The 24,431-nt window shown below is 43.0% G+C and overlaps 1 protein-coding gene across 1 annotated transcript in view; it reads right to left on the bottom strand.

Moving 5' to 3' along the window:
- The window catches only part of LOC140487062 (transmembrane protein 88-like), a 37,465-nt gene extending 14,180 nt beyond the window's left edge, over positions 1-23,285 (bottom strand). The window contains exon 1 of the mRNA XM_072586499.1: positions 22,615-23,285. Coding sequence (XP_072442600.1) covers positions 22,615-22,890 — 276 coding nt within the window. The 5' untranslated portion in view covers positions 22,891-23,285. The remainder of the gene's footprint in view (positions 1-22,614) is intronic.
- Positions 23,286-24,431: the final 1,146 nt, after the last annotated feature.

The raw sequence follows: 24,431 nt of genomic DNA, 5'->3' as shown, positions 1-24,431 counted from the left end.
CCAGCATCCACCACTTCCTCTGGCAACTCATTCCTTACACGCACCACCCTCTGTGTGAAAAAGTTATCGCTCAGGTCCTTTTAAATCTTTCCCCTCTCACCTTAAACTGATATCCTTTAGTTTTGGACTCACCCACACTAGGAAAAAGACCTTGGCTACTCACCCTATCCATAGTCCTCATTATTTTATAGACTTCGATCAGGTCACCCCTCAGTCTCTGACACTCCAGGGAATTGGGTGGCACGGTGGCTCAGTGGTTAGCACTGCTACCTCATAGCGCCAGGGACCCAGGTTTGATTCCAGCCTTAGGTGACTGTCTGTTTGGAGTTTGCACATTCTCCCTGTGTCTACGTGGGTTTCCTCCCACAATCCAAAGATGTGCAGGTCAGGTGAATTTGCCATGCTAAATTGCCCATAGTGTTGGGTGCATTAGTTAGAGGGTCTGGCTGGATTACTCCTCGGAAGGTTGGTGTGGACTTGATGGGCCTGTTTCCTCACTGTGGGGCATTTAATCTAAAGCCCCAACCTATTCAGCCTCTTCCAAAACACAAACCCTCCAATCCCAGTAACATCCTTGTAATTCTTTTCTGCACCCTCTCAAGTTTAATAATATCTTTCCTAAGGCAAAGTGACCAGAATTGTAAGCAGAATTACAGAAGATCCCCCGACCTATTGCATGGTGTTACTAAACATTGGCTAGAGGTGAGAAAGAACAAGTGAAAACAGTGTTTCCTTTCAAAGTAATGAATCTTGAATCATTAGCGCTTACACAAATGGACAGAGGGACCTCTTTTGACATCGCATCGCTACATCCATTCCTCGGCCAGTCGAGTGCAGTGGCTCATTTTTCTTGTGTGTATATTGCTGTTTCTGTTTCTCCTTCTCTGCTATGTTCTCTCATTGATGTTTTTCTGTCTTTTGACTGAGTGCCCTGATTTTCCTCTTCGCTGATTGGACCAGTGTGAAAGGCATTGGGGCCCTTCAGGCAGGCTGTTTATCTTTGCACTTGATTTAAATTGCTTTACTGGGTAGAATCTCTACCCTTGTTTCGGAGCCCATGTTTTAAGGAAAGATGTAGGGGCCTTGAAAATGAAGTCTACTTGGAGGCTCTGTTGCTGAGATTAGCTTCTTGGTCGGCACGTTGGCTCAGTGGTTAGCACTTCTGCCTCACAGTGCCAGGGTCCCGGGTTCAATTCCACCCTCGGGCAACTGCCTGTGCGGGGTTTGCACATTCTCCTCATGTCTGTGCGGGTTTCCTCCGGGTGCTCCGGTTTCCCCTCACAGTCCAAAGATGTGCAGGCTAGGTAAATTTGACATGCTAAATTGCCCATTGTGTTCAGTGAAGTGTGGGTTAGGTGTATTAGTCAGAGGTAAATGTAGAGTAATAGGGCTGGGTATATTACTCTTTGGAGAGTTGGTGTGGACTTGTTGGCTGAAATGACCTGTTTTCACGCTATAGGGATTTTATTCTATGATTCTGCAAGACCAGGAAAATACTTTCAGCTTCTCTCAGATCCAGCCTGGATATGAGTCAGATGTCTGACACAGGAAGGGAGACTAGATCGGTTAGGATTATATTTGCTGGAGTTAAGAAGAATGGAGGGGGAGGTCTCATAGAAACTTATTAAACTCTAACAGGGCTAGATGCGGTGAACCATGGGACAAAGTTTAAGTGCACTGACTAGGCCAGTTAGGGCTGAGATAAGGAGAAATTTCTTCACTTGTGGAGGTTTATAAAATCATGAGGGGCATGGATAGGATAAATAGACAAGGTCTTTTCCCTGGGGTGGGGGAGTCTATAACTAGAAGGCATAGATTTAGGATGAGAGGGGAAAGATGTAAAAGAGACCTAAGGGGCAACGTTTTCACACAGAGGGTGGTACATATATATGGAATGAGTTGCCAGAGGAAGTGGTAGAGGCTAGTACAATTACAACATTTAAAAGGCATTTGGATGGGTATATGGATAAGGAGGGTTTAGAGGGATATGGGCCAGGTGCTGGCGAGTGGTTGGGATTAGGTTGGGCTATCTGGTCGTCGACCGAAGGATCTGTTTCCATGCTGTACATCTCTATGATTCTATGACTCTCGTGAACCTGTGGAATTCTCTGCCACAGAAAAAGCAGATGAGGCCAAAACACTTTCAAGAAGGTGTTAGTTATAATTGTTAAGGCTAAAGGGATCATAGGGTATGAAGAGAAAGCAGAAACAGGGGATGGAGTTGGATGATCAGCCATGACCATATTGAATAGTGGAGAAGGCTTGATAGGCTGAGTTGCCTACATTCCTGATGGAGGGCTTATGCCTGAAACATCAACTCTCCTGCTCCTCGGGTGATGCCTGACCTGTTGCGCTTCTTGAGCACCACACATTTTGACTCTATTCCTGCACCTGTTTTCTATATTTCTATGCCAGTGCCTATGAAGTTTAGCCTCCTTTTGCCCAGCAACATTAATACTGGTAAGGAAGGGACGTACAATGTATGAGCCTGGATTTTACATAAAGAGATACGAAAGAGGACCAGTTAACTGCCAGCATCAACTATCTATTCCTTCCCTGTCAATCAGAGCCACAATAGCTCCTTCCATTGCTGCCTTCTTTGTTTCATTAGTTTCACTCTGAGTTGGTGTTTCCTCTATCTTCATGGAGTTGAAACGGGATGATTAACAGATAGAGATGCAGCAGCACATGCCCAGAGCCCCTGAAGCCTGAGTTTTAATGTGAAATTGATGTTGTCTAAGAAGAAAACACTGCGAATGGCTACTCCTTAAGTAGCCTGAGATTTTTATCTGCTGCATATCATCTGTTAGCATGAATTCTGTCTCTTTCAAATGAGCTCTCACCAGCACATTATCATCAGATAAGCAACTGTCAGGCAAAATGTCTCTTGGAGGCAGGTTCAGACCTGCAGATCTAAAAAAAACTTTGTGGATGTTGGTTGAAACCTTCTAAATGACATCACAGAAAGATTCAGCACTTTTAATGGTGATCAAACCCCAAAATTTAATTTTGCTAAGTGGTTTTGGAGGTGGGACCAGAAACAATATAACAGATTCCTGTGACACATTCCCACCTTTGAGTACTGTTGCTGGACGAGGGATCTGATAAACTCTGCCTACTCACCCAGCAGCTACAGTAAACAAAGTCTGCGTAACAAAGACCCCAAACAGAGCTCAAGTATTGACACCACTGGATTCATCCCAAAGGTGGACAGGGCTTGCATTACGACCGTAATCTGGTCATTACATCGAGACAGCCCCACAACAGGGAGCCAATGGGCCCTCAACTCCTTTAAATAAGTCCCTCTCTGATTTGCAGGTGTCAGAGAGCGATGAGCCATCCTATGAAGGATTCCCTCACACCAACATGAGCTTTGCTTTGTCAAGCATTTCTAGATTCTTCAGAGCACCCCTACATTGAGGCACTACTGTGATCTCGCGCCTGCATCAATGGTGCCTGCCTTTCCTGGTGAGGTCACAAGTGAGACACCGCTGTTGGGTGCTCTTGCTGGGTCTGCCATTGTAACTGGGACAATGTTGAAGAGTGTGGAGCTGGAAGCAGGTCAGGTAGCACCTGAGGAGCAGGAGAATCAATGTTTTGGGCATCAGCCCTTCATCAGGAATGTCATCCTCCGCCTGTAACTAAGCTTATAATACTGCCAGCTTTAATGGCTGTAGAAAAGAAGACACAAGGTAATATTAAAGGAAGAGAAAGGTGAACAAAACTGGAGGGAAAACCAATTAAAAGATCTAGCAACTCCTAGGTATGTAGAATTCACAACTACGAACATTGTGTTGAACTTGTAAAGGACCCTGATCGGGCTGCTCTTGGACGACTATATGCAGTTCTGAACTCTGTACTTTGAAAATTACATAGACACACTGGTGAGAATGTAACAACTGGAATGGCAGTAGAATTGAGAGAAGTCAGGTATTGGGAAAGGTCAAATGGATAGGGGCTGTTGTGTCTGGAAAAGAGAAGACTTAGTGGAAACTTGATGGAGTTTTTAAAACTGTAGATGGACTGGATAGAGGAGACATGAAGCAAATGTTTCCATTATGGAAAAATCTGAAACAAGGCTTGTGAAAATATGATAGTGACTAGTAAATCCATATGAGAAATTAGGGGGAATTCCTTAATTCAGACAGCAGGCACAATATGGGAGCTACTGCCAGAGAAAAAAGTCAAAACAAATGCTTTTAGATATGGCTGAGAAAAATGGCTGAGATGATGTCGATTGAGTCAGAGAGGACTCATGTGGAATGTGAACAACAGCAGAGGTTAATTGAACCAAATGACCTGTTTCTGTGCTGTTGCAGCAAGATACAGTTATCAAATTCCTGGTGTGTTTTGGTGCAAGCTGAGCTCTCTACGAAAGGAACGTCAGCCTTCTGTTAGACAGAAAGAAGTAAGATAAAACTGTCTAAGCTCTTGTGGAAGTGATTTACAGGCAAGCTAAAAGGTCTGGATTCTAAAGGCAATATGAATAAATCAGGCATGCAAAAGAATTGGAAGTTTGAATCAGAGAACCTGATTGTGAAATGGGCATTAGTGGTTAATCAGTTAGAAAGGAGCTATGGAAAGCTACGCCATCAGAACTAATGTGACCACATTGAGAAATGATCTGTTCCCATGTGCTTCGTTGGTGTTAACCATATTCAGGGGAACTTGGATGGAATGCAATTGTCAAAGAATGTGACTCAAAAACGGAATCTGTTCAGGGGAAAGTGAATGTTCTGGCATTCCAGAGATTGCATGTAAAAGTCTTTGTATTTATCTGTTGTGCAATCCCTCTAGAAGGAGTCTTCTTGTGGTCACGTAAGACAGAAGCTTTTTTGTTGTATTGTCAATTTCAAGTGGAATTTACCTTTCTCTTTGAAGTATCATTAACCTGATTATGCAAGTATAACTTCCATTACTTCTGTTTTCTGTTAAGGTAAAGGACACAAAAAGTGAACAGTCACTTGATTCTACAAAATCTAGGTATTGCTGAGAAAAAGACAGGCTGAAAAATCTTTTCACCTTGTAACTTTCAGGGCAGAATTGCAAGAATTTCAAACCTCAATGGGAACAACAACTTATACTGCAGGAGATGAGGGTGCTGATTAATTTGCAAATGGACTCAGATTAGTAGAGTGTTGCCATGGAGAATGTACCATTCTGGTTAACTGTCAAACCTTTGTTCAAATTCAAACTAGGTAAATTGACTTTGATTGGCCAGAGCTTTGCTGGGTCATACACCAGGGAATGTCTATCGTCCAACCTTTTGTTCAGCTGGGCATCTTCTTTCTGGGTTGCAAAGGACAGGATCCTGTGTGTTAATATATGCAGCTGCTTGCACCACTAAGTGAGTCACATTGTAAGTCTAACTATTCATCTTAAATTAGTTATTAGTGCAATCATGATTGTTTAGCAAGTTTTGTCCAATTACAGGATTGCATCCAACATAAGGCACTAGGCTAGGAGTTCTGCAAGCACAGGCTGGTTGGAGACAGTTTTTACTCTGCTTGTTCTGAGCAGCTGAAGGATGTGTTGCTTAATATGACCCGCCAGTCTGATCTGGGACAAAAGCCTACAAGCTTGGCATTAAGCCAACACTAAAATTCAGACAATAGGGTCGGCTTCACCAATATTATGGAGGGGTCAAGGGAAGGAAATCAACTGTACTGTGATGGATACAACAGGATAATTGGAAACATGCCAGCCACCTCAATCAGGGTCAGCATGGGCAAAGCTATTGTAGAAGGAGTAACAGCAGAATTGTTGATGTAGTGACAGACAGTAGCAGAGGAGACAGCTGCTTAGCAGGAGAGAGAGGAGGGCTGGCAGCATTGCCAGCTGCACATCAGTACTATTGACCACGTTTAACCAACCAGAGCAAAAATAGAAAATCTAAAATGTGAAACATCCTTGTATTGACTTGAAAAATTGGTGAACTGGGGGAACGGAATAGTAAAACGTCCTGGTCAATGTTTATCCTGCAGTCAAATTATTTGTTCTCTATCGTCATAGTGATTGGAACCAGGTTGAAGCTGTTAACTATGAAGTTCTTGATTGGTCTAATTAGGAAAGCCTTGGCTGACCAACATAACCAGGAGATTAGAATCTCCTCAGATGAGGACTGACTCGAAGCTGGCTGTGTACTAGTGAACAAAGGGTGACATAGTGATGGGACACTAGCCTCGGTAAAGTTATTTTGAATGTATTGCTCTTTATTGGAGATTTTGGTGTGTAAATTAGCAATTCAAAAGCACTTCCTTTACTGTGGCATACTTTGGATGTCATGCACAATGTAAGAACAAGACATTATTTTCATCTTTTACAACTGAGAAACCATTTGGCCCATCTGATCAGTGCTGGTGACTATGCTTCACACAGGTTACCTCCCCCCCATCAGCAGATTCTTTCTCCTTTATGTACTTATTTGATTTTCCATTAATTGGATCAACACTATCCAAATCAACGATATCATAAGGTACCAGGTTACACACTTTAATATTCCCCCATGTAAAGATATTTGTTCTAAATTCTTTATTGAGTTTAGTAGTGAGTTTCTTATAATCATGATTCGACATGTGGAATATCTTCTCTGCATCTAATCTATCAAATCCCTTCATGATGTCAAAGATCTCTGTAAGGAACTTCTCAACCTTCTCTTTTTGAGTGAAAAAAGAACAACAGCCTATTTATTTTTTCCTTAAAGTCATAATCACTCAGATCTGGCATTATTATGGTATTTTTGTTTCATTTTATCCAGTGCCTCTGTATTCTTTTCTCCACTGTGTGTGTTGGTGGAGGGGGGGTGCAGAACTCTGCACAGTGCTCTTAGTGTGCTCAACGTGCTAAACAAGTTCAGCATAACTTTGCTGTTTTTAAATTCTGTTCCTCTAGAATGAACAACAGTACTGCATCGACATGCCCATGGTCATAACAATCTGCTTTAATGCCTAATTAATGGGAATCATTGATCTAGGAGCACAAGGCATTAATGTGGAAATGGAGAATGTAACTATGTCTCTGTTGTCATGTGGGAGAGACTCTGCTGGCGAGTTGGAAATAGGGCAGTTTAGGTTAGAGAACTCTGTTGCAATAATACCGTGTACATATTGTTAATAAAATCCATTTAAAGACACCCCTTGATGCCTGGCCAGTGCTGAACTAACAGATAAACTTAAACTCCAACATGGTGGCAGCGATGAAAACTGGAGAACTGGCAAGCAACCGCATTGCCTCTTCCAAAGAAGACCCACCAAACCACATGCTAATCAGGCAGTGATAAGGCCAGCAGGGGGCTTTTGATAGGCCAAGGGCCAGAAGTCCCACCTGATAAGAGTTGCCAGCCAATCAGAGCCCTGCAGGTCACACTCAGCCATTCCATGGAGGATGCAAATGCTGCTGCCAGAAGATTATTCCCAGAATCTGAGGATCGTGTAGAACCCAAACAAACAAGCTTGATGTGTGTGTGTGTGTGTGTGGGGCGGTGGGGGGTGGGGGGAATGATGTGGTGTTAGGTGGTCATAGGCAGAGAGGGAGGGAAGGGGAGGGGGTGTCACTAGTCAGAGTGATGGTATGGTTTGCTTCCAGAAAGCACACCCATACCCAATGTCCAATGTTTCTGGTCGCTAAAGGGTCTTTGATCGAAGGACAGCCCCAGCCCAGGGAGACAATCCAGCTGCAGTGTTGTAGCTCTCATGAACATTGCTTAGCAACAGGCCAGTCAGGACCAGTTCCTGACTGGGGTGGGGGAGGGGGTGTTACAAGTGGCTGAAGCCCCACAGTCATTCTTTATGTGCCACAAAAAAAGGATAAAATCCTCTGCTCCTGGTACAGGCAGGTTCGAAGGCAAGAACAGAACTTATTTAAGTGGGATAATGGCGTACCTAAACTCCACCACCTTCTCGCCTCCATCAACATTAAGCTCTGGTTGGGAGGGTCCATGGACCTCCTTCTTGCCTCTCTGTCAATTGTGGTCCATTTGAGGGCTTCACTTGCCCCACTGGGATTACCCCAGCTACAGTGCGCTGTTGCCATGCAACATTCCCATCACTGGGAACAGAGACTTTCACCCCCAACCACATTTATCTCATCCCACTTCCCCCACCCCATCCCAAAATACACTTACTAAGCCACACTGAATTAATTCCTCATTTCCTACTTTCCCGCCAAAAGTCGTCAAAATCATCCAGCAGCAACATTACTAATAACGCCTGCTCTATGCCTTCATGCCGGCTGTGATCCGCTACACATGTGAATTAATAGATTTCATTGTGAATATTGCACTGAGAAATGACACAATATGAGACAAATCCATCACTTCAACGCCGATGCTTACTCACTCTCCCTTCCACTCGTTTCATTAGCTGCCACTGACTGTCCCTTCCCATTACCTCACACCACCAGATTCTCAGAACTTCATTTTTTTAATCTACCTTGATATTGTGTCTCTGAATTTATGGATGCGGCTCAAAGACTGAATTAGAGGCCATGAAACATGAAATAGATTTGCAGTAAGTGACAGTCAAATTAGAGATAGCTCTCCCTCAAATTGTGTTATCTAGTCAGTGTTGCCGAAGCCATCGATTGTTCGTGTGTCTCTGGAAATATCTGTCAATAATCCATCATGGTTATATTGAAGGTAATAGGCACCAAGCGAATAATGAAACTGGTGAAGTGCGACACTGCACTTTGACAACTAATTTAACAGCTTCATTCTGTAGAATTTCTCGCTGGGACTGAACCTAAACTGCATCAGTTACTGCCTCCAACCTGGTCTTCCATTGCACTTCATGTTTTTATTCTGTGAGATAATATTGTTTCTATGATCTGGAGGCAAGTAATTAAAAATAAATCTCAATCTTGATCTCAGTCTGAAATTCAACCCAGTTTCCATATGCGAAGGAATGGGTAAGGTTAAAAGCGAATAAATAATCAATAGCATAGTTTATTTGGCTATGAAGCACAAATGTATTTTCCTTGTGATTCTTCCTTCCAACATTCTGGTCCCCATTCCACAGAAGCCAATCTGCTTCAGTCACCTTAAAATCAAATTTGAAATAATGCAAACAACTGGACCAAATGCGATGCATGCAAGGATATTGAGGGAAACAAGAGGGGAAATTGCAGCAACATTGGCAATAATTTTTCTGTCATCTTTGGGTGTGCAGGAGAATTGGAGAATTGCAAACATTACACACTTGTTCTAAAAAGAATGTAAGGGTAAATCAAACAACTACAGACCCGTCTATTTAACTTTGGTGGTTGGAAACATACAGAAATGAGAGTTCAGGACAAAGTGAATAGTTACATGAACAGGGTTAGAGGGACTGGGTAATGGAGGGTCAGCATGGGGGATGCTCTTCAGAGGGTCAGCATGGACTCAAGGTGCCAAATGGCCTGCTTCCACACTGTAGGGATTCTACGATTCTATGAAATGCAAAGAGATTCAGGATGGATTTCTTTAAGGAAACTCGTATTGACCTAACTTACTGGAGTTTTTTCTTTGGAAGAGAATGGGTTATGCTTTGTTGTACCCAGAAAACTTTGGATATGGTCCTGCACAAATAGACTTGTAAGCAAAGTCAGAGTTCATGGAATAAGAGGAACCACAAAAAAAAACCCATCTGGTTCCCCAATTCCTTTGTGGAAGGAACTGCCATCCTTATCCACTCTGGCCAACATGTGACTCTAGACTCTTAACTGCCGTCTGACTGCTGACCCATGGGGTGATGTCCACATCCTATGAATAAATTTTTAAAAACTAACATGGATACAAAATTGAATGAGTGAAAGGACACAGAATATTAATTTATGGATGTTTTTCAGGCTGGGACACGGCTTGTATTGGCATTCCCCAGAATCATTGTTGGAATCATTGCTTCTCCTGATATATATTAATGATGTAGACCTTGGTATACAGGGTACAATTTCAACATTTGTATTTGTTACAGAGCTTAGAAGCATTGCAAGCTGTGAGGAGGATGGTGTAGGACTTCTAACAGAAATAGGCAAGTTGGTGAATGGCATGGATAACGGCTGATGGATTTCAATGTGGAGAAATGTGAGGGGATATATTTTGGTGGATGAACATAAACATACAATAGAAAATAAAGTGTACAACTCTAAATGGGGTGCAGGAGCAGAGGGACCCGGATGTACATGCAAGCATAAGTCATTTAAAGAGGCAGAACAGCATAAAAAAGGAGTTGATAAATCAAACAGTATCTGGGGCTTTTTTAGCTGGAGTATGGAATACAACAACAAGGAAGTTATACTGATCCTGTACAAGACACTAATTTGACCTCAGCTAGAGTTTTGTGGTCAGTTCTGGGTGTTGCACTTTAGGAAGAATGTGATGGCATTGGAAGGGCTGCAGAAGAGGTTTAGGAAAATGGTTCCAGGGATGAAGGGCTGCAGTTATGAAGAATTGGAACTCTCCACCTTGGAGACTGAGAGGAGATCTGATTGAAGTATTCAAAATCATGAACGCTCTGGACAGAGTAAAAAGGGACATTTCTCACTTGTGAAAGGATCAAGAAAGAGGGGGCACAGATTTAAAACATTAAAAGGAAAGGAAGCAAAAGTGACATTGAGAAAAACATTTTCTGGCAGTGTATAGTTAGCATCTGGAGTGTACTGTCTGACAGAGCGGTGAAGGCAGGTTCAATAAAAATTTTCAAAAGGAAAAATAAATGGTTATTTGAAAAGGAACAATGAGCAGAGTTGCAAGGAGAAGACAGGGGAATACCACCATGTGAAACAGTGATTTGGAGAGCAGGTTTAAATCAGATGGGCCTAATAGCCCCTTTCTGAGACTGTAACAATTCTGCATGGAATGGAGAGGGAACAGTTAAACAAAAGCCAAAGTGGTGTGCCTGTTGGTCTGTCTCTTCTTTTCCTGATTTTAACCATTTCAGCTAAGGATTGGGGATAGGACATAGGGAGCAGTTACTGGGCAACAAAGTGAAGCCAGCCTTCCCATCAATTGGGTGAAAATCACACTCCTTAGGGAACTTGTGAAAGACTACTCCTGTGATCTTGGTGATGAGGTTTGCACAGGGGCGTGCAGCCTTTAGGGACTCCTGTGAAGGGGATTGGTTGCATTCTGGCAGGAATAGGATCAGCAGTGATGCAACAATCTTATTAAATACAAAAATAAGTGAAAGCTTGAGCAAAGAAGCTGTGAAAGGAGTTTACTGTGGAGACGTAAGTAATAAGTCAGAGATACCATGAAAGACCTGAATTGAAGAAGTACTGAGATCTCAGAGCTTTATTGGGCTGAAGCAGGTTCCAGACATGGGAAGACGTGAAACTTTGGAGGAACTTGGAAACAAGAATGAGACAATGTTGGATGAGGAGACAATGTAGACCAGTGAGAATGGTCACCAGTTGGTTTGGCAGGCTAAATGACTGGACTTAGTGCGAGGAAGATGATAAGCAACACAGTTTTTGAAGAACTCAAATTTACATAGGGTGCAAAGTAATGGACCAGGCAAGAGACCATTGAAATACTCAAATACAGAGATTACTAATGCATGAATGAAGGTCTCAGGATCAGATGAACTGAGGCAAAGACAGCTGACATTATTGAAGCGTATGTGGAAGATCTTGGTGATGAAGATGAGACTAAGTTGGTACCTCAGCTCAGGGTCAAATGGGATGCCATGGTTGTCAATGGCCTGGTTTAAGTCAAGCTGGTATCTTGCAAGAGGGATAGAGTTGGTGTCTCGGGAATGGAATTTATGGTGAAGACTGAAGACGTTAGCTGCAGTCTTCTCAGTATTTAGTTGGAGAGAACATCTGCCCATTTATTACTAAATGTTGGACACAGTGAGGAATCAAAGGAGTTGCAATGTTGGATTGAGCTGCTGGGTAAAATTGTGATTGGAACACAACATTGTCTTTTCTGATTAATTCTCCGAGAGGCAGATGGGAAATGTCACAATGCAAACTCTGGATCATGGCGTATGGGCAGACAATCCTGCAACTGCCAGTTCTTTGGGGTATAGTTCAGTAACATCTGAAACACTACTCTAACTCTTTTGAAGTCTGGCTTTTTGCGCCGTGACAAAGTTTAACAGCACAGCTGCTTTTAGCCAACCAAGTCCAGATTTCATATAGAGGTTAACAGTACCAGTTCCCAGCTGAGATCAGTCCAGTACCTTTGTAGCAATAAACAAGGATTTGCTTCTGAACTCTCTCTCAGAGGCAGCCAGTGCTTGGCTACAATAATCAATTCTGTTATCACAAAAACAAGTGGCAATAAACAGAAATCCATCTCCCAAACCACGAACAGCTAAAATTCTTTCTCACCTCTCACTGATAAAAAATACACGTAATGTCAACAAAATAATAACTGAGAATTATTTATATTTTACCAGTTTAAAACTAACAAAACTATAAATAACAGCAGTAATAGAATGAAGCTACGTTGTGAATTCATATGAACATGTTAACTTGAACTTAATGTGACTGAGTCCACTGCTTATTTCCTGATCTGAAATTACCCACAACCTAATCATACTCTCCAATGACTTTAAAAAAGGAGAGAGAACAAGGCACTCTGTTAAACAGGCAATCAGTTCAATCTCAGCATCTCTTCACCCAGCAGACTGGTTAAAATGACCTAGAGCAACTATTTCTGGGTTTGCACAGAGCTTTTCGAAGTGTGGGCGGGGGGAATTTAATTAAGCAAGAAGCAAAATTCAGCTTCCTGATGACAGGCCAAAAGGTTTGCCTCTTAAGAATGCCATGAATAACTAAAAATGACATTTATGAACTGAAACTTGTCAGGCAAAAATGGGAAACACATGGTTACCAATCCGACTCCAAATATGAGGAGTCTACTTGGCAGGGTAGATTGCTTCCTGTATTCTCCAGTGAGCACAGGCATCTTCAGTTACTTGGCTCCTTCATAACTAAGAGTCTAGATTAGAGCGGTGCTGAAAAAGCACAGCAGATCAGGCAGCATCCAAGGAGCAGCAAAATTGACGTTTCGGGCAAAATCCCTTCATCAGGAATAGAGGCAGTGTGCCTGCAAAGTGGAGAGATAAATGAGAGGGGGGTGGGAGTGGGGAGAAAGTAGCATAGAGTACAATAGTTGAATGGGGGTGGGGATGGGGGTGATAGGTCAGAGAGGAGGGTGGAGTGGATAGGTGGAAAGGAAGATAGGCAGGTAGGACAGGTCATGAGGGCAGTGCTGAACTGGAAGGTTGGAGCTGAGGTGAGGCGGGGGAAGGGGAAATGAGGAAACTGGTGAAATCCACATTGATGCTATGGGGTTGAAGTGTTCCGAGGTGGAAGATGAGGCCTTCTTCCTCCAGGCGTTGGATGGTGAGGGAGCGGTGGTGAAGGAGGCCCAGGATCTCCATGTCCTCAGCAGAGTGGGAGGGGAAGTTGAAATGTTGGGTCATAGGGCGGTGGGGTTGATTGGTGCAGGTGTCCCAGAGATGTTCCCTAAGGCGTTCTGCTAGGAAGCATCCAGTCTCCCCAATGTAGAGGAGACCGCATCGGGAGCAATGGATACAATAAATGATATTGGTGGATGTGCAGGTAAAACTTTGATGGATGTGGAAGGCTCCTTCGGGGCTTTGGATGGAGGTGAGGGAAGAGTGTGGGTGCAGGTTTTGCAATTCCTGCGGTGGCAGGGGAGGGAGCCAGGAAGGGAGGGTGGCTTGTTGGGGGCCATGGACCTGACCAGGTAGTCACGGAGGGAACGGTCTTTGCAGAAAGCAGATAGGGATGGGGAGGGAAATATATCCCTGGTGGTGGGGTCCGTTTGGAGGTGGCGGAAATGTCGGCGGATGATCCTCCATAACTAAGGCACTCCTTGCTCAAGCATTTACAGTGTAAGGGGTAAAGCCTTACCAGCTCATGACAAGTCTCTGTTATAAGCAGTCTGGCTCATTGGTGTTAACTGCTTATGACTGAAAGGGTGAAATATGACTCAGCCAACAAGCTTGTTCAAGAGAGGTAACCACACTGGCTAGCTGACACCAGCAAATCTGACCAGGGCAGCCAAGCGGGGCTCATCTCACAAGGGCCGAAATATGTGGTGCTGGAAAAGCACAGCTGGTCAGCCAGCATCTGAGGAACAGGAGAGTCGATGTTTCGAGCATGGGCTCTTCATCAGGAATGATGATGAAGAGTTCATGCTTGAAACATCGACTCTTCTGCTCCTGGGACGCTGCCTGACCGGCTGTGCTTTTCCAGCACCACACTTTTCGACTCTGATCTCCAGCATCTGCAGTCCTAACTTTCATCTCAGAAGGGTGTTCAACCCAAAACGCCAGGCATCCTGAAAACAAATGTAAAAAATGGTGGAGAAAGAAGGAATTGATCTTCCGTTGCTCTAAACTGTTAAGTCTACTCTGTGAATGGTGGAGTTGATCATTGATGACCATGTGATCATCTTATGTGGTAATGTTGTTCCACCTAGGGAGTAGGTTGACCTTTAGGGCCAACGGATGATTCCTTTGAATAAGGCATTGATCTCCTTGAGGGGAAGAGAATGACCCCTTGTATCTTCACTCCACCTTAAAGAGTGTTGGTCCAGTTTAATTGTATATTTTCTCAACTACTTCATTTCAACTGGAAAGGCTTTCCAACAACTTACATCCTGATCATAAAACCTTGACTAATTTTGAATCCCATTAGCTGATCAACAGCAGATCCATCACAGGAGCTGGGAGGTACAATCCGTATCAATCAGCAGTGAGTACATTCTTGCTTACAAGTGACAACAAGAACAGACCAGAGGCTAGAAATACCACGAGGGTGGAGTGGATAACTCATCTCCTGATTCTTATTCTGGATTAGTGGTGCTGGAAGAGCACAGCAGTTCAGGCAGCATCGGAGGAGCAGTAAAATCGACGTTTTAGGCAAAAGCCCTTCATCAGGAATAAAGGCAGAGAGCCTGAAGTGTGGAGAGATAAGCTAGAGGAGGGTGGGGGTGGGGAGAAAGTAGCATAGAGTACAATAGGTGAGTGCGGGAGGGGATGAAGGTGATGGGTTGGGGGGGGGGGTAGGGTGGAGTGGATAGGTGGAAAAGAAGATAGGCAGGTAGGACAAGTCATCCACTAATGCACATCCACTAATATCATTTATTGTATCCGTTGCTGCCGATGCGGGCTCCTCTACATTGGGGAGACTGGGCGCCTCCTAGCAGAGCGCTTTAGGGAACATCTCCGGGACACCTGCACCAATCAACCACACCACCCCGTGGCCCAACATTTCAACTCCCCCTCCCACTCTGCTGAGGACATGGAGGTCCTGGGCCTCCTTCACCGCTGCTCCCTCACCACCAGACGCCTGGAGGAAGAACGCCTCATCTTCTGCCTCGGAACACTTCAACCCCAGGGCATCAATGTGGACTTGAACAGTTTCCTCATTTCCCCTTCCCCCACCTCACCCTAGTTCCAAACTTCCAGCTCAGCACTGTCCCCATGAACTTGTCCTACCTGCCTATCTTCCTTTCCACCTATCCACTCCACCCTCGCCCTGCCCCCAACCTATCACCTTCATCCCCTCCCCCACTCACCTATTGTACTCTATGCTACTTTCTCCACCCCCACCCTCCTCTAGTTTATCTCTCCACCCTTCAGGCTCTCTGCCTTTATTCCTGATGAAGGCCGTTTGCCCGAAACGTCGATGTTACTGCTTCTCGGATGCTGCCTGAACTGCTGTGCTCTTCCAGCACCACTAATCCAGAATCTGGTTTCCAGCATCTGCAGTCATTGTTTTTACCCTCCTGACTCTTATTGACTACCATCCACAAGGCACAACTCAGGGTGAGTCCAGTTCCAACAACACTTAAGAAGCTTGACACCATCCAGGACAAAGCAGCCCTCTTTACTGGCACCATGTCCACAAACATTCCACTCCCTCCATTACCAATGCTCAGGAGCAGCTGTGTATGCTACCTACAAGGTGCACTGTAGAAATGCACCAAAGATCTTCAGACAGCACCTTCCAATGTCACAATTGCTTCCATCTAGTAGGACAAGGGCAGCAGATACATGGGAACACCACCCTCTGCAAGTTCCCTTTCAAACCACTCACCATCCTGACTTGGAAATGTCACTGGGTCGAAATTCTAGAGTTCCCTCCTGAATGGCATTGTAGGTTTACCCACAGCATGTGGACTCCAGTGATTCAGGAAGGCAGCTCACACACCACCTTCTCAAGGGCAATAAATGCTGCCTCACCCAGCAACGCTCGTGTCCCATTTCCCACATCTCATGCCCCACAAGTGAATAAAAAAGAGATGAGTAGTCCATTAGGAAATCCCAGAGCCATCATCACAAAGTGAATGAATGTTTCTTTTAATCTGTTGGAAAAACTCAGTAATAGAGGTGAGCTGGACCTACTCACAGTCCTGAGCGACATAGGGCCTTGTGCTGTACTCTTTGTGGCTGCACACGACATTTATTTTCACTTTCCTGCATCCCCCATCTCTCACAAGTTTCTTGGTGGCAGTGAAGTTGCCAGGGGAACCCTTATTAGCACTGATTTTCCAAGACAGGATGAAGGGAAACAGCTGTCTCCGTTGAAATAAATCAACAGTCGTCAATGTCCATTTCAGAAACAAAGTGGCTTCTGTGAAAATTGGTTGTGATGGGTGTTATCTTATCGGCTGATTGATGTTTCTGATCTATGGGAACCACTCACCTGCCCATCATTTAAAAGTAGTCAGTGTCACTCACTATGCCAGTAAATGCTTCATCCTGCTGTTAAGAGAAGTTCGCTCTGTGAAAAATCCACTCGTACTGATGATAGCCTGACTGGCAGTGAGGCAGGTCATTTTTAATGCTCTCTTACTGCACTTCACTATTACAAAGGAAGTGGCTTTCATGTTGTTCTCTTTCTCTGCCACTACAACTAGACCCCCACCAACCACCAACCCCTCCCAAAATATTCAAATTATTCTGGGAAAAATATAACCATTTTGAAGGTGTGAAGGATCAGACAGAGAAATAATAGTGAATTTACTACTTAACAACTAGCCCCTAATACAATTATGAAATCCATTATTTCAAAAACAAAATTCAATGTCAAAATTCCAAATCTAATTGATTTGCAGAGTGAATTTAATTTAAATCTACAGATGACATTTATATAGCACAGAAAGCTTTATGATCTATCAGAATGACCAAGGTTAAATCTTGAACTGGAGCAGCCTAGTTTAATCACTACCACTTTTACGATATTATTTTATATTTTCCTTTTTATAATATTAAATAAAATACCTTCCAAACAATTTTAAAGCTATAGCCTCAAAAACCACCAATGCTTTCCATCGATGAATTTGGGGTTCTTAAAGCTGTTGGTTTGAGCTGTTTTGGAGACCAACCTCTCCTATTAATTAGGGTGTCCTCTGATGAAATCTACCTGTTTAGAGGCCAGTGTGAAACTCTAAGACATTGAGCATTGTTGGGGTGGGTGGGGACCTGTGCATTAGCTTTGAGTTTGTAATATGTTCATCAATCCTAATCTATTCACTCTAAATTTCAAGGTATTCACCCCAGCACAGTTCTGGTCGCTTGGTATAGATAAAATGTGAAATCTGAAAGGGTTCAGAAAAGATTTACAAGGATGTTGCCTGGGTTGAAGGGTTTGAGCTATAGGGAGAGGCTGAATAGGGTGGGACTATTTTACCTGGAGCACCAGGAGCTGAGGGGTAATATTTTGGGTTTATAAAATCATGAGGGACATGGATAGGGCGAATAGCTAAGGTCTTTTTCCCCAGGGCAGGAGAGTCCAAAACTAGAGGGCATAGGTTTAAAGTGAGAGCAGAAAGATTTAAAAAGGATCTAAGGGGCAACTTTTTCACACAGAGAGTGGTGCATGTATGGAATGAGGAAGTGGTGGAGGTTGGGACAATGACAACATTTAAAAGGCACCTGGGTGACTAGGAAGGGTTTAAAGGGATATGGGCCAAATGCTGGCAAATGGGACTAGATTAGTTTAGGATACCTGGTTGGCATGGACAATTTGGACCGAAGGGTCTGTTTCCGTTCTGTACATCTCTATGACTCTATATAACGCCTCTTGGAATTTAATCCTCACAGTCTAGGTTTCATTCTGGTAACTCTCCAATGCCAATATCTCCTTCTCAAGGTGTTCAGAGTGCCTTGAACTGCAAATGCCAGATGTTGTAGAAGCAGCATTTTGTGTGGCTGAGGCATGACATTTACGTCCTTGGGTTCCACTCCTCTAGACATAAAGGTCAGTGTTCCATTAGCCTTTTTGATCATTCTACGGTTCTTAACTTCATCTCCAACCTGCAGAAAATAGCAATCCCCTAGGGCAAGCAGTTTCAGCAGAAACCATTTGTATTTATCACTTTGTAATGAGGTGGTATTTCTTGCCCCTGGAAGGAAATTACTGCCTCATTTATATTGTGGCACAGACTCCAAAGACTGGGCTGTCATCCAGCAGTGCAGAGAACAGCTGTAAGTATGGCTCACTTAAAGATTCAATTTATTGCATTTGCAGTTCATAAAGTTTAAGGGCTGCAGAAAGCTTACCAAGAGAAATTTAGCAAGAAAATGAGCTCACTGGCAGGACAAGAAGCAAATAAAGCACAAAGAAGGCAAAAGTAATGAGGAAGAGGCATTACACAAATGGAGGCTGGGGATGAGAGGTTAGCTGGTTGGTTAACAATGCAACAGAGTGTGGTGGAGCCAAGGAGAAATATTATTTAAGATCTGATGACTCCAACAGGATTACATTGGATGCCATATTAAGGACCAACAGATATCATCAATAAATTCTCCAGGTCTTATAGAGATATAAATTCTGTACATGTGGAACAGAATCATGCAAAATAAATTGAATATCTGTGCAGGCCAGAGAGCCGTGACAGAATGGTGAAAGTTAGGAGGATTTGAATAATCCACAGTTTTGCTTGATCTTAGATGATAGCAAGTATTGGTGTGGACATTCCAATAGATTGTGGTGATTTCATGGTCCGCTTTCTTACATGACAAGGTATGGTTAATGTCTGACTACAAGAGACTCTATGTTTTACACTCCTTTGCCTCAGTTTAACCTGGATTTGTAGCAATCACAACATTCCCAAAAATTAAATAATTCTGTAAAATAAGATTTCTCTTGATCAACATTAAGGACTGAGAAAAAGTAATTCTATGTATTTTGCAAATAACGTAGCTTACCTTAAACATATTGGTCCATGGTCAGTACACATTGGAATGTCTTTGCTGTGAGGGGTCTTGCAGCAGTAAGCATTGTGTTGGTTATTCTGGGTTTCTGCACTGTTTATCACAGGTGTTTCTCAAAGGGAGGCAGGTTCTGGCAACTTAAAAGGACATTGAAGAAGTTGTCACCCACGGGATGCCCTATCTCATCTGCCTTCCCATGAAGCAGGTTCTCAGAATGCTCATAAAGGTGGAAGCAAGGATCCAGCAACTTCTGAGAAACTGCTTTCATGACAGCAACAATCTCCTGGAGAAGGGTCCTTCCTTTTTTATGATACAGGCCTCCACCAAGCTACTTGCAACATATGGTTTCAGTATTTCCAGCGCAGATTAATTACATTGTTGGGCTGTGAAAATTCAGATAGGAATTGTATTCCCAGTGGAGGAGTCCCCTGTTGTGGTAGTGGAACAGAATTGCAGGTCCAAGACCCCATTGTTTGTTGCTACTTAACTTAGTTTAAACATCTGAACCATCAAATAGCATACGTTGCTGTTAAACAAAATAGGAGATTCTCAACTTACACTGTGATTAAGACATGTTATAAATAATGGTGTTTACAGCATCCAAACGCATCCCAACACTTTACTGCTAATCTCCAATCAATCATTGCAGCTTTAACAACCCCCCTGGCATTTACAGGAGTGTTATGGCCACAGAGGGTGATTCACGATACGTCAACAGCACTTTGAAGTGAAAGGAACCCTGGGACCTGAAAGTACAGATCTATGTGCAGAATACTGAATAAAGACTCGTGGCAAGAAGTGAAAACATGGAGAAGAGCTGCCAACTGTTTCCACTCAATATTCCAGCTCCTAAACATAGGAGCTCAGGGTAATCTTTAAAGTCAAATGGAAATGATTGACGTACATAAAATATTGATCATTTGTATCAGGCACAGCACATGAAAGAAACCAATAATTTAGGTGAACGCTGCAGTGCAGTACTGAAGGAATGCTACACTTTCAGAAAAGACACTAAACCAATATAGAAGTGCAAGATACTATGGCACCATTTGACCAAGAGCAGGTGAGTTCTTCTAGGGTGTTACCCATGATTTATCTCATGAATACGTTCTTCAGAAGCAAATTACCTGATTGATTAGCCCATTGTGGTTTGTGGGATCTTGCTGTGCATAAACTGACCGGCCCATTTCTCCATGTTGCAGCAGTGACTAATCTTCTACACCTACTTCATTGGTTGACAAGCACATTGGAACCTCATGAGGTTATGAAAGTTGCTAAATAAATACAAGCTCCTCATTTGGCTTTCTCTTACGTTTACACAAACTAATGTGTAATATGGATTCTGCTACACTCTAAAATAATCTGAATAAAAACCTTTGCGTTATCTGGGCAAATGGAAGTAATTTGCTGCAGAACTCATTTCTACCAGATATCCATTATTTGTTGGCTTCCGTAACCCTTTTTGCCCAGAAATGTGGGGCTTTTCTTCCTTCTCATCCCCACCAGCCTCCTGTCTTGATTTAAGGCTTGACCAACAAGTATTACAACTGGATACCATAAGACTTGTACTAAGCGAACCCTGGGATGTAACTAAAAGTTTGAACAGCAAGACCTTAGCCAGACATGTCTCTGCCTCCCACAACAGGGTGACATAATAAATACTGGAACAAAAACATAAATTACTGGGAAAACTCAGCAGGTCTGACAGCATCTGTGAAGAGAAAGCAGATTTAATGTTTCAGGTCCAGCGACCCTTCCTCAGAACAATAAATACTGTGTCCATCTCCACCAAATGCCACAGTCATGTCAATGTCACAGCATCAGGTATAAGCTGTAATCATCAGAGAAGCAAAACAAAAATGTGGTCCTCTGAGTAGCTCACTGTGCGTTGCTAAGGTACAGTGTAATCTTAGTTTCACATCATGTCTCTTTTGTTTCCCTCATGAATTTGTGTTGAGATTACTTTAGGTTTAGCAACACACAACTATTCATTCAATTTCACTGTGGGTTTTCAAATGAAGCTAATTTTACATGAACTGGGAAAGTTTCTTAAGGCTGTACGCTTAAAACTCAGAAACATAGAGAGGGGATTATTTTAATACAAAAAGGAAATTTTCCAATGGGTACAGACCTGTTAATGGAAAATACTGACTCACTCTATCACTTGATAGATTTTTAAGTTCCTTGATGCTGAAGCAGTTTAAAAGTTACTGGTAATTTCAGTTTATTTCTCCAGTTTAAGTTCTCATACATCAACATCTGGGAATGCAGACAAGGAAGCAACTTGATTGCAGATTTCCACCTACACCCCTTCCCGAGATATACACAAGACCACGGATCAAAATCCTAGAACTCCAATTACACTGTGGGTGTATCTACACCATTTGGACTGCCACGGGTTCAAGATGGATCACGACCACCTTCTCAATGGCAGTTAGTACTAGGCAATTAATGCTGGTCTAGCCAGCGAAGCTCAATCGCATGAAAGAATAAAGAAAATGTGGCTCAGCAGGTAAGTTGTCCACGTTTTGCAGTCCTTGATAATTAAATGTATATGGTCACAAGTAACCGGATCCCCCTAAAGTAGGAATTTGGGAATTTTGCAGTGACTTACTGACAGGTGCAGATGTGAATCAAACCTACACTTCCACGTTGCCTGCGGCCCATCATTAAATCAAACAATAGCCTGGTTTGTGACTTATAAAGATGGATCAAGATTCCCTTATGTATTCTTTGTTTTTACATTCAGACATGATTTTTTTTTTCTCAAAGGAAGCATTGTTAAGGTAATTCTGAGATCCTGTTTAAAAGGTAGACCCTTGCAATCTCTACCATGTGTGGAAGGTTGAAACTTGAGTTCTTTTACCTCGAAAGTACACCTTTAGATAAAAATTTGCTTTAACGTAAGATAACTACAGAAAATGCCTCATTGACTGAAGTTTCTGGCTATATTGTTACAGTATGATTCACACCCGAGGCATCACATGCAGCTGCAGAGCAGTAGCTAAGATTCACTCACTGGCACTGCTGACAGAACTGGAGCATTTTAATGTTTTTTTTTTGCTGCACCATCTGTTTGCGTTTGAAAGTTTTTTTATTAATATTAGACAAGCTTTAAGGAATGTTACTTCCTCACTAGCAGGTCATTATCAGTAGCAGTCCTCTATCACTCAGATGAAGAGGTGAATTTAGATCCACATAAAAGGGGCACAATCCCTTCTCTCTATTCATCACAACTGGTGCAATTCTATCCTTTAACATTCAACGAGAACACCTCACCCACAATCATGGAAAAGGCATAATTATCGAAAGATTCATGCAGTCTTTACCACCGACTAAAGTTAAAGGATTGTATCTTCAACTGGGGCAGAAGGGCCCTCAGCTTCATTTCACAGCCACTACAAAACAAATTGAGAATTAGCCATGACTTACTTACCCTGGAGTGACATTGAAACCCAAAGTACACCACCACGATAGTGGGCAGCAGCACAATGCAAAACACAGTGCCCATGAGGACAAAGTTCAGGAGGAACAACAGAAAGTTAAAGGCAGTGACCAGGAAAGCCCATCCCCAGAACTCGCACATGCTGCGTGTTTCCAGAGGCCATGGCTGGTCATCAATGCTGTACGGTGGAGGGTGAACATGATTGAGCATGCAAGCTGTGTCCGATACACTGTCGGCATCAAAGTCCTCAATTTCTTGCCCTGCCATTTTACCACTGCAGATATTTCTTTTTTGATTTGTCTTCCACAGTTAATTGATTTTTTTTTGCTGCAGCTCCCAGCTTCAGCGTTCGGGGTCCGACGAGATACTGGGGCTACAGGCTCCGATCCACACAAATAGTTTCCTTGTCGGTCACCCTGTTATTCCCACATTAACGGCGCCCCGTCCTGCAATTGATATGAATTACTCTTAGCGTTGAGGGCTGGTGAGGAGTTCCAGCCTTGCCTGAGCAGCATCCACAAACGGCAGCTGATTCTATCAGCCTTTTGACACTAAGCCAGTTAGTCGAGATTAACAAGCAGCCTGAGGATGCAGTCCTTCCCGCCACGAACCAATCCCCTTGTGCTGTATCCCCAGCCACAGAATGCACCACCCAGATCAGCACCTGGGTATCAGACAGTCAGGATAAACTGAAGCAGCATCCACCAGGTACCAGCTGCAATTACACACACAAGGTGCAAAATCTTAAAGAAGTACCATGCATTCTGTGCTTAAGAACAAGTAGTGGACTGAAGTGTAGCATTTTTCAAACCTGCAGTTAGGAAATAAATAGTCCTTATGTTCTCAATCCAACATTAGGAGTAATTCCCAATAGCATTACCTTAATAATATTTTGCTACACAGCACAATGCAGTTTTAAAATTTTACATTGATTCTTACACTGCAGCATCGAGGAACCATAAACAAATAAAATTACTGTTCTATAATTCGTGTAGAGTAGCTCATAGCAATACTTATATTACATCATACTTTGTAGCCAACCACTGCCTAAAATAGATGAAGCTCTGGTAATGGGATAAAATTTATACATAATTCAGTTGCATGACCAACAATTTATTTAAATATCAATAACTTTGCAATCACTTTATTAATTTCAGAAATTAAAATAAAGCAAAATTAATAATTTAATTGATGAAGGGCTGTATCAATTCTGTCATTATTTGCCAAGGGGATTTATGAGTTTTTAAATCTGCCCCCATTCTCTTTTTCATATTCTGCCATCAACCCATTGACAAATGTGTTTTAACAACTTAATTCCTCATCTCCATTAAGCGCAGCACCAAACTCCCCTTAATTGGAACCTAGAGTCCACAACGTGAATCTGTATCAGCACGAAGGATGGCTTTGCAATAGCCCAGTTCACCATGGGGTATGCAGCACCTGCAAGATTATCTGCAGTGCAGACACCTTTCCCAGAGATCCAATAGGATAACTGTGAATCCTGGTATGGTGAGGAGGCCCTGATAATACCGCAAGGTTAACAAGTTATAGAAACCATCCTGCACAGTAATGTTCACTCCATATTCTCACAGTTCAACGGCCGTACAGAACCTGACCTGCAAAGTGCAAGGTAGGAGTCCATTCACATGCTGTGTCTAAGGATAGTAGAATGTGTGTGTCTTACGGACAGCCCTTTCAGAGGCCTAGGCATGTGGCAGAAGGGAGACAGGGTCGCACTGCCTTTGTATCAGTGCAAGAATTGCATCTTGCCACAGCTCAATTGCAGAACTTTATGAGGAGGTGATCTC

Source organism: Chiloscyllium punctatum, chromosome 16 (assembly GCF_047496795.1).
Source record: "Chiloscyllium punctatum isolate Juve2018m chromosome 16, sChiPun1.3, whole genome shotgun sequence".
In the NCBI taxonomy this organism is placed as follows: Eukaryota; Metazoa; Chordata; class Chondrichthyes; order Orectolobiformes; family Hemiscylliidae; genus Chiloscyllium; species Chiloscyllium punctatum.
This window is presented reverse-complemented; position numbering and strand designations above follow the sequence as displayed.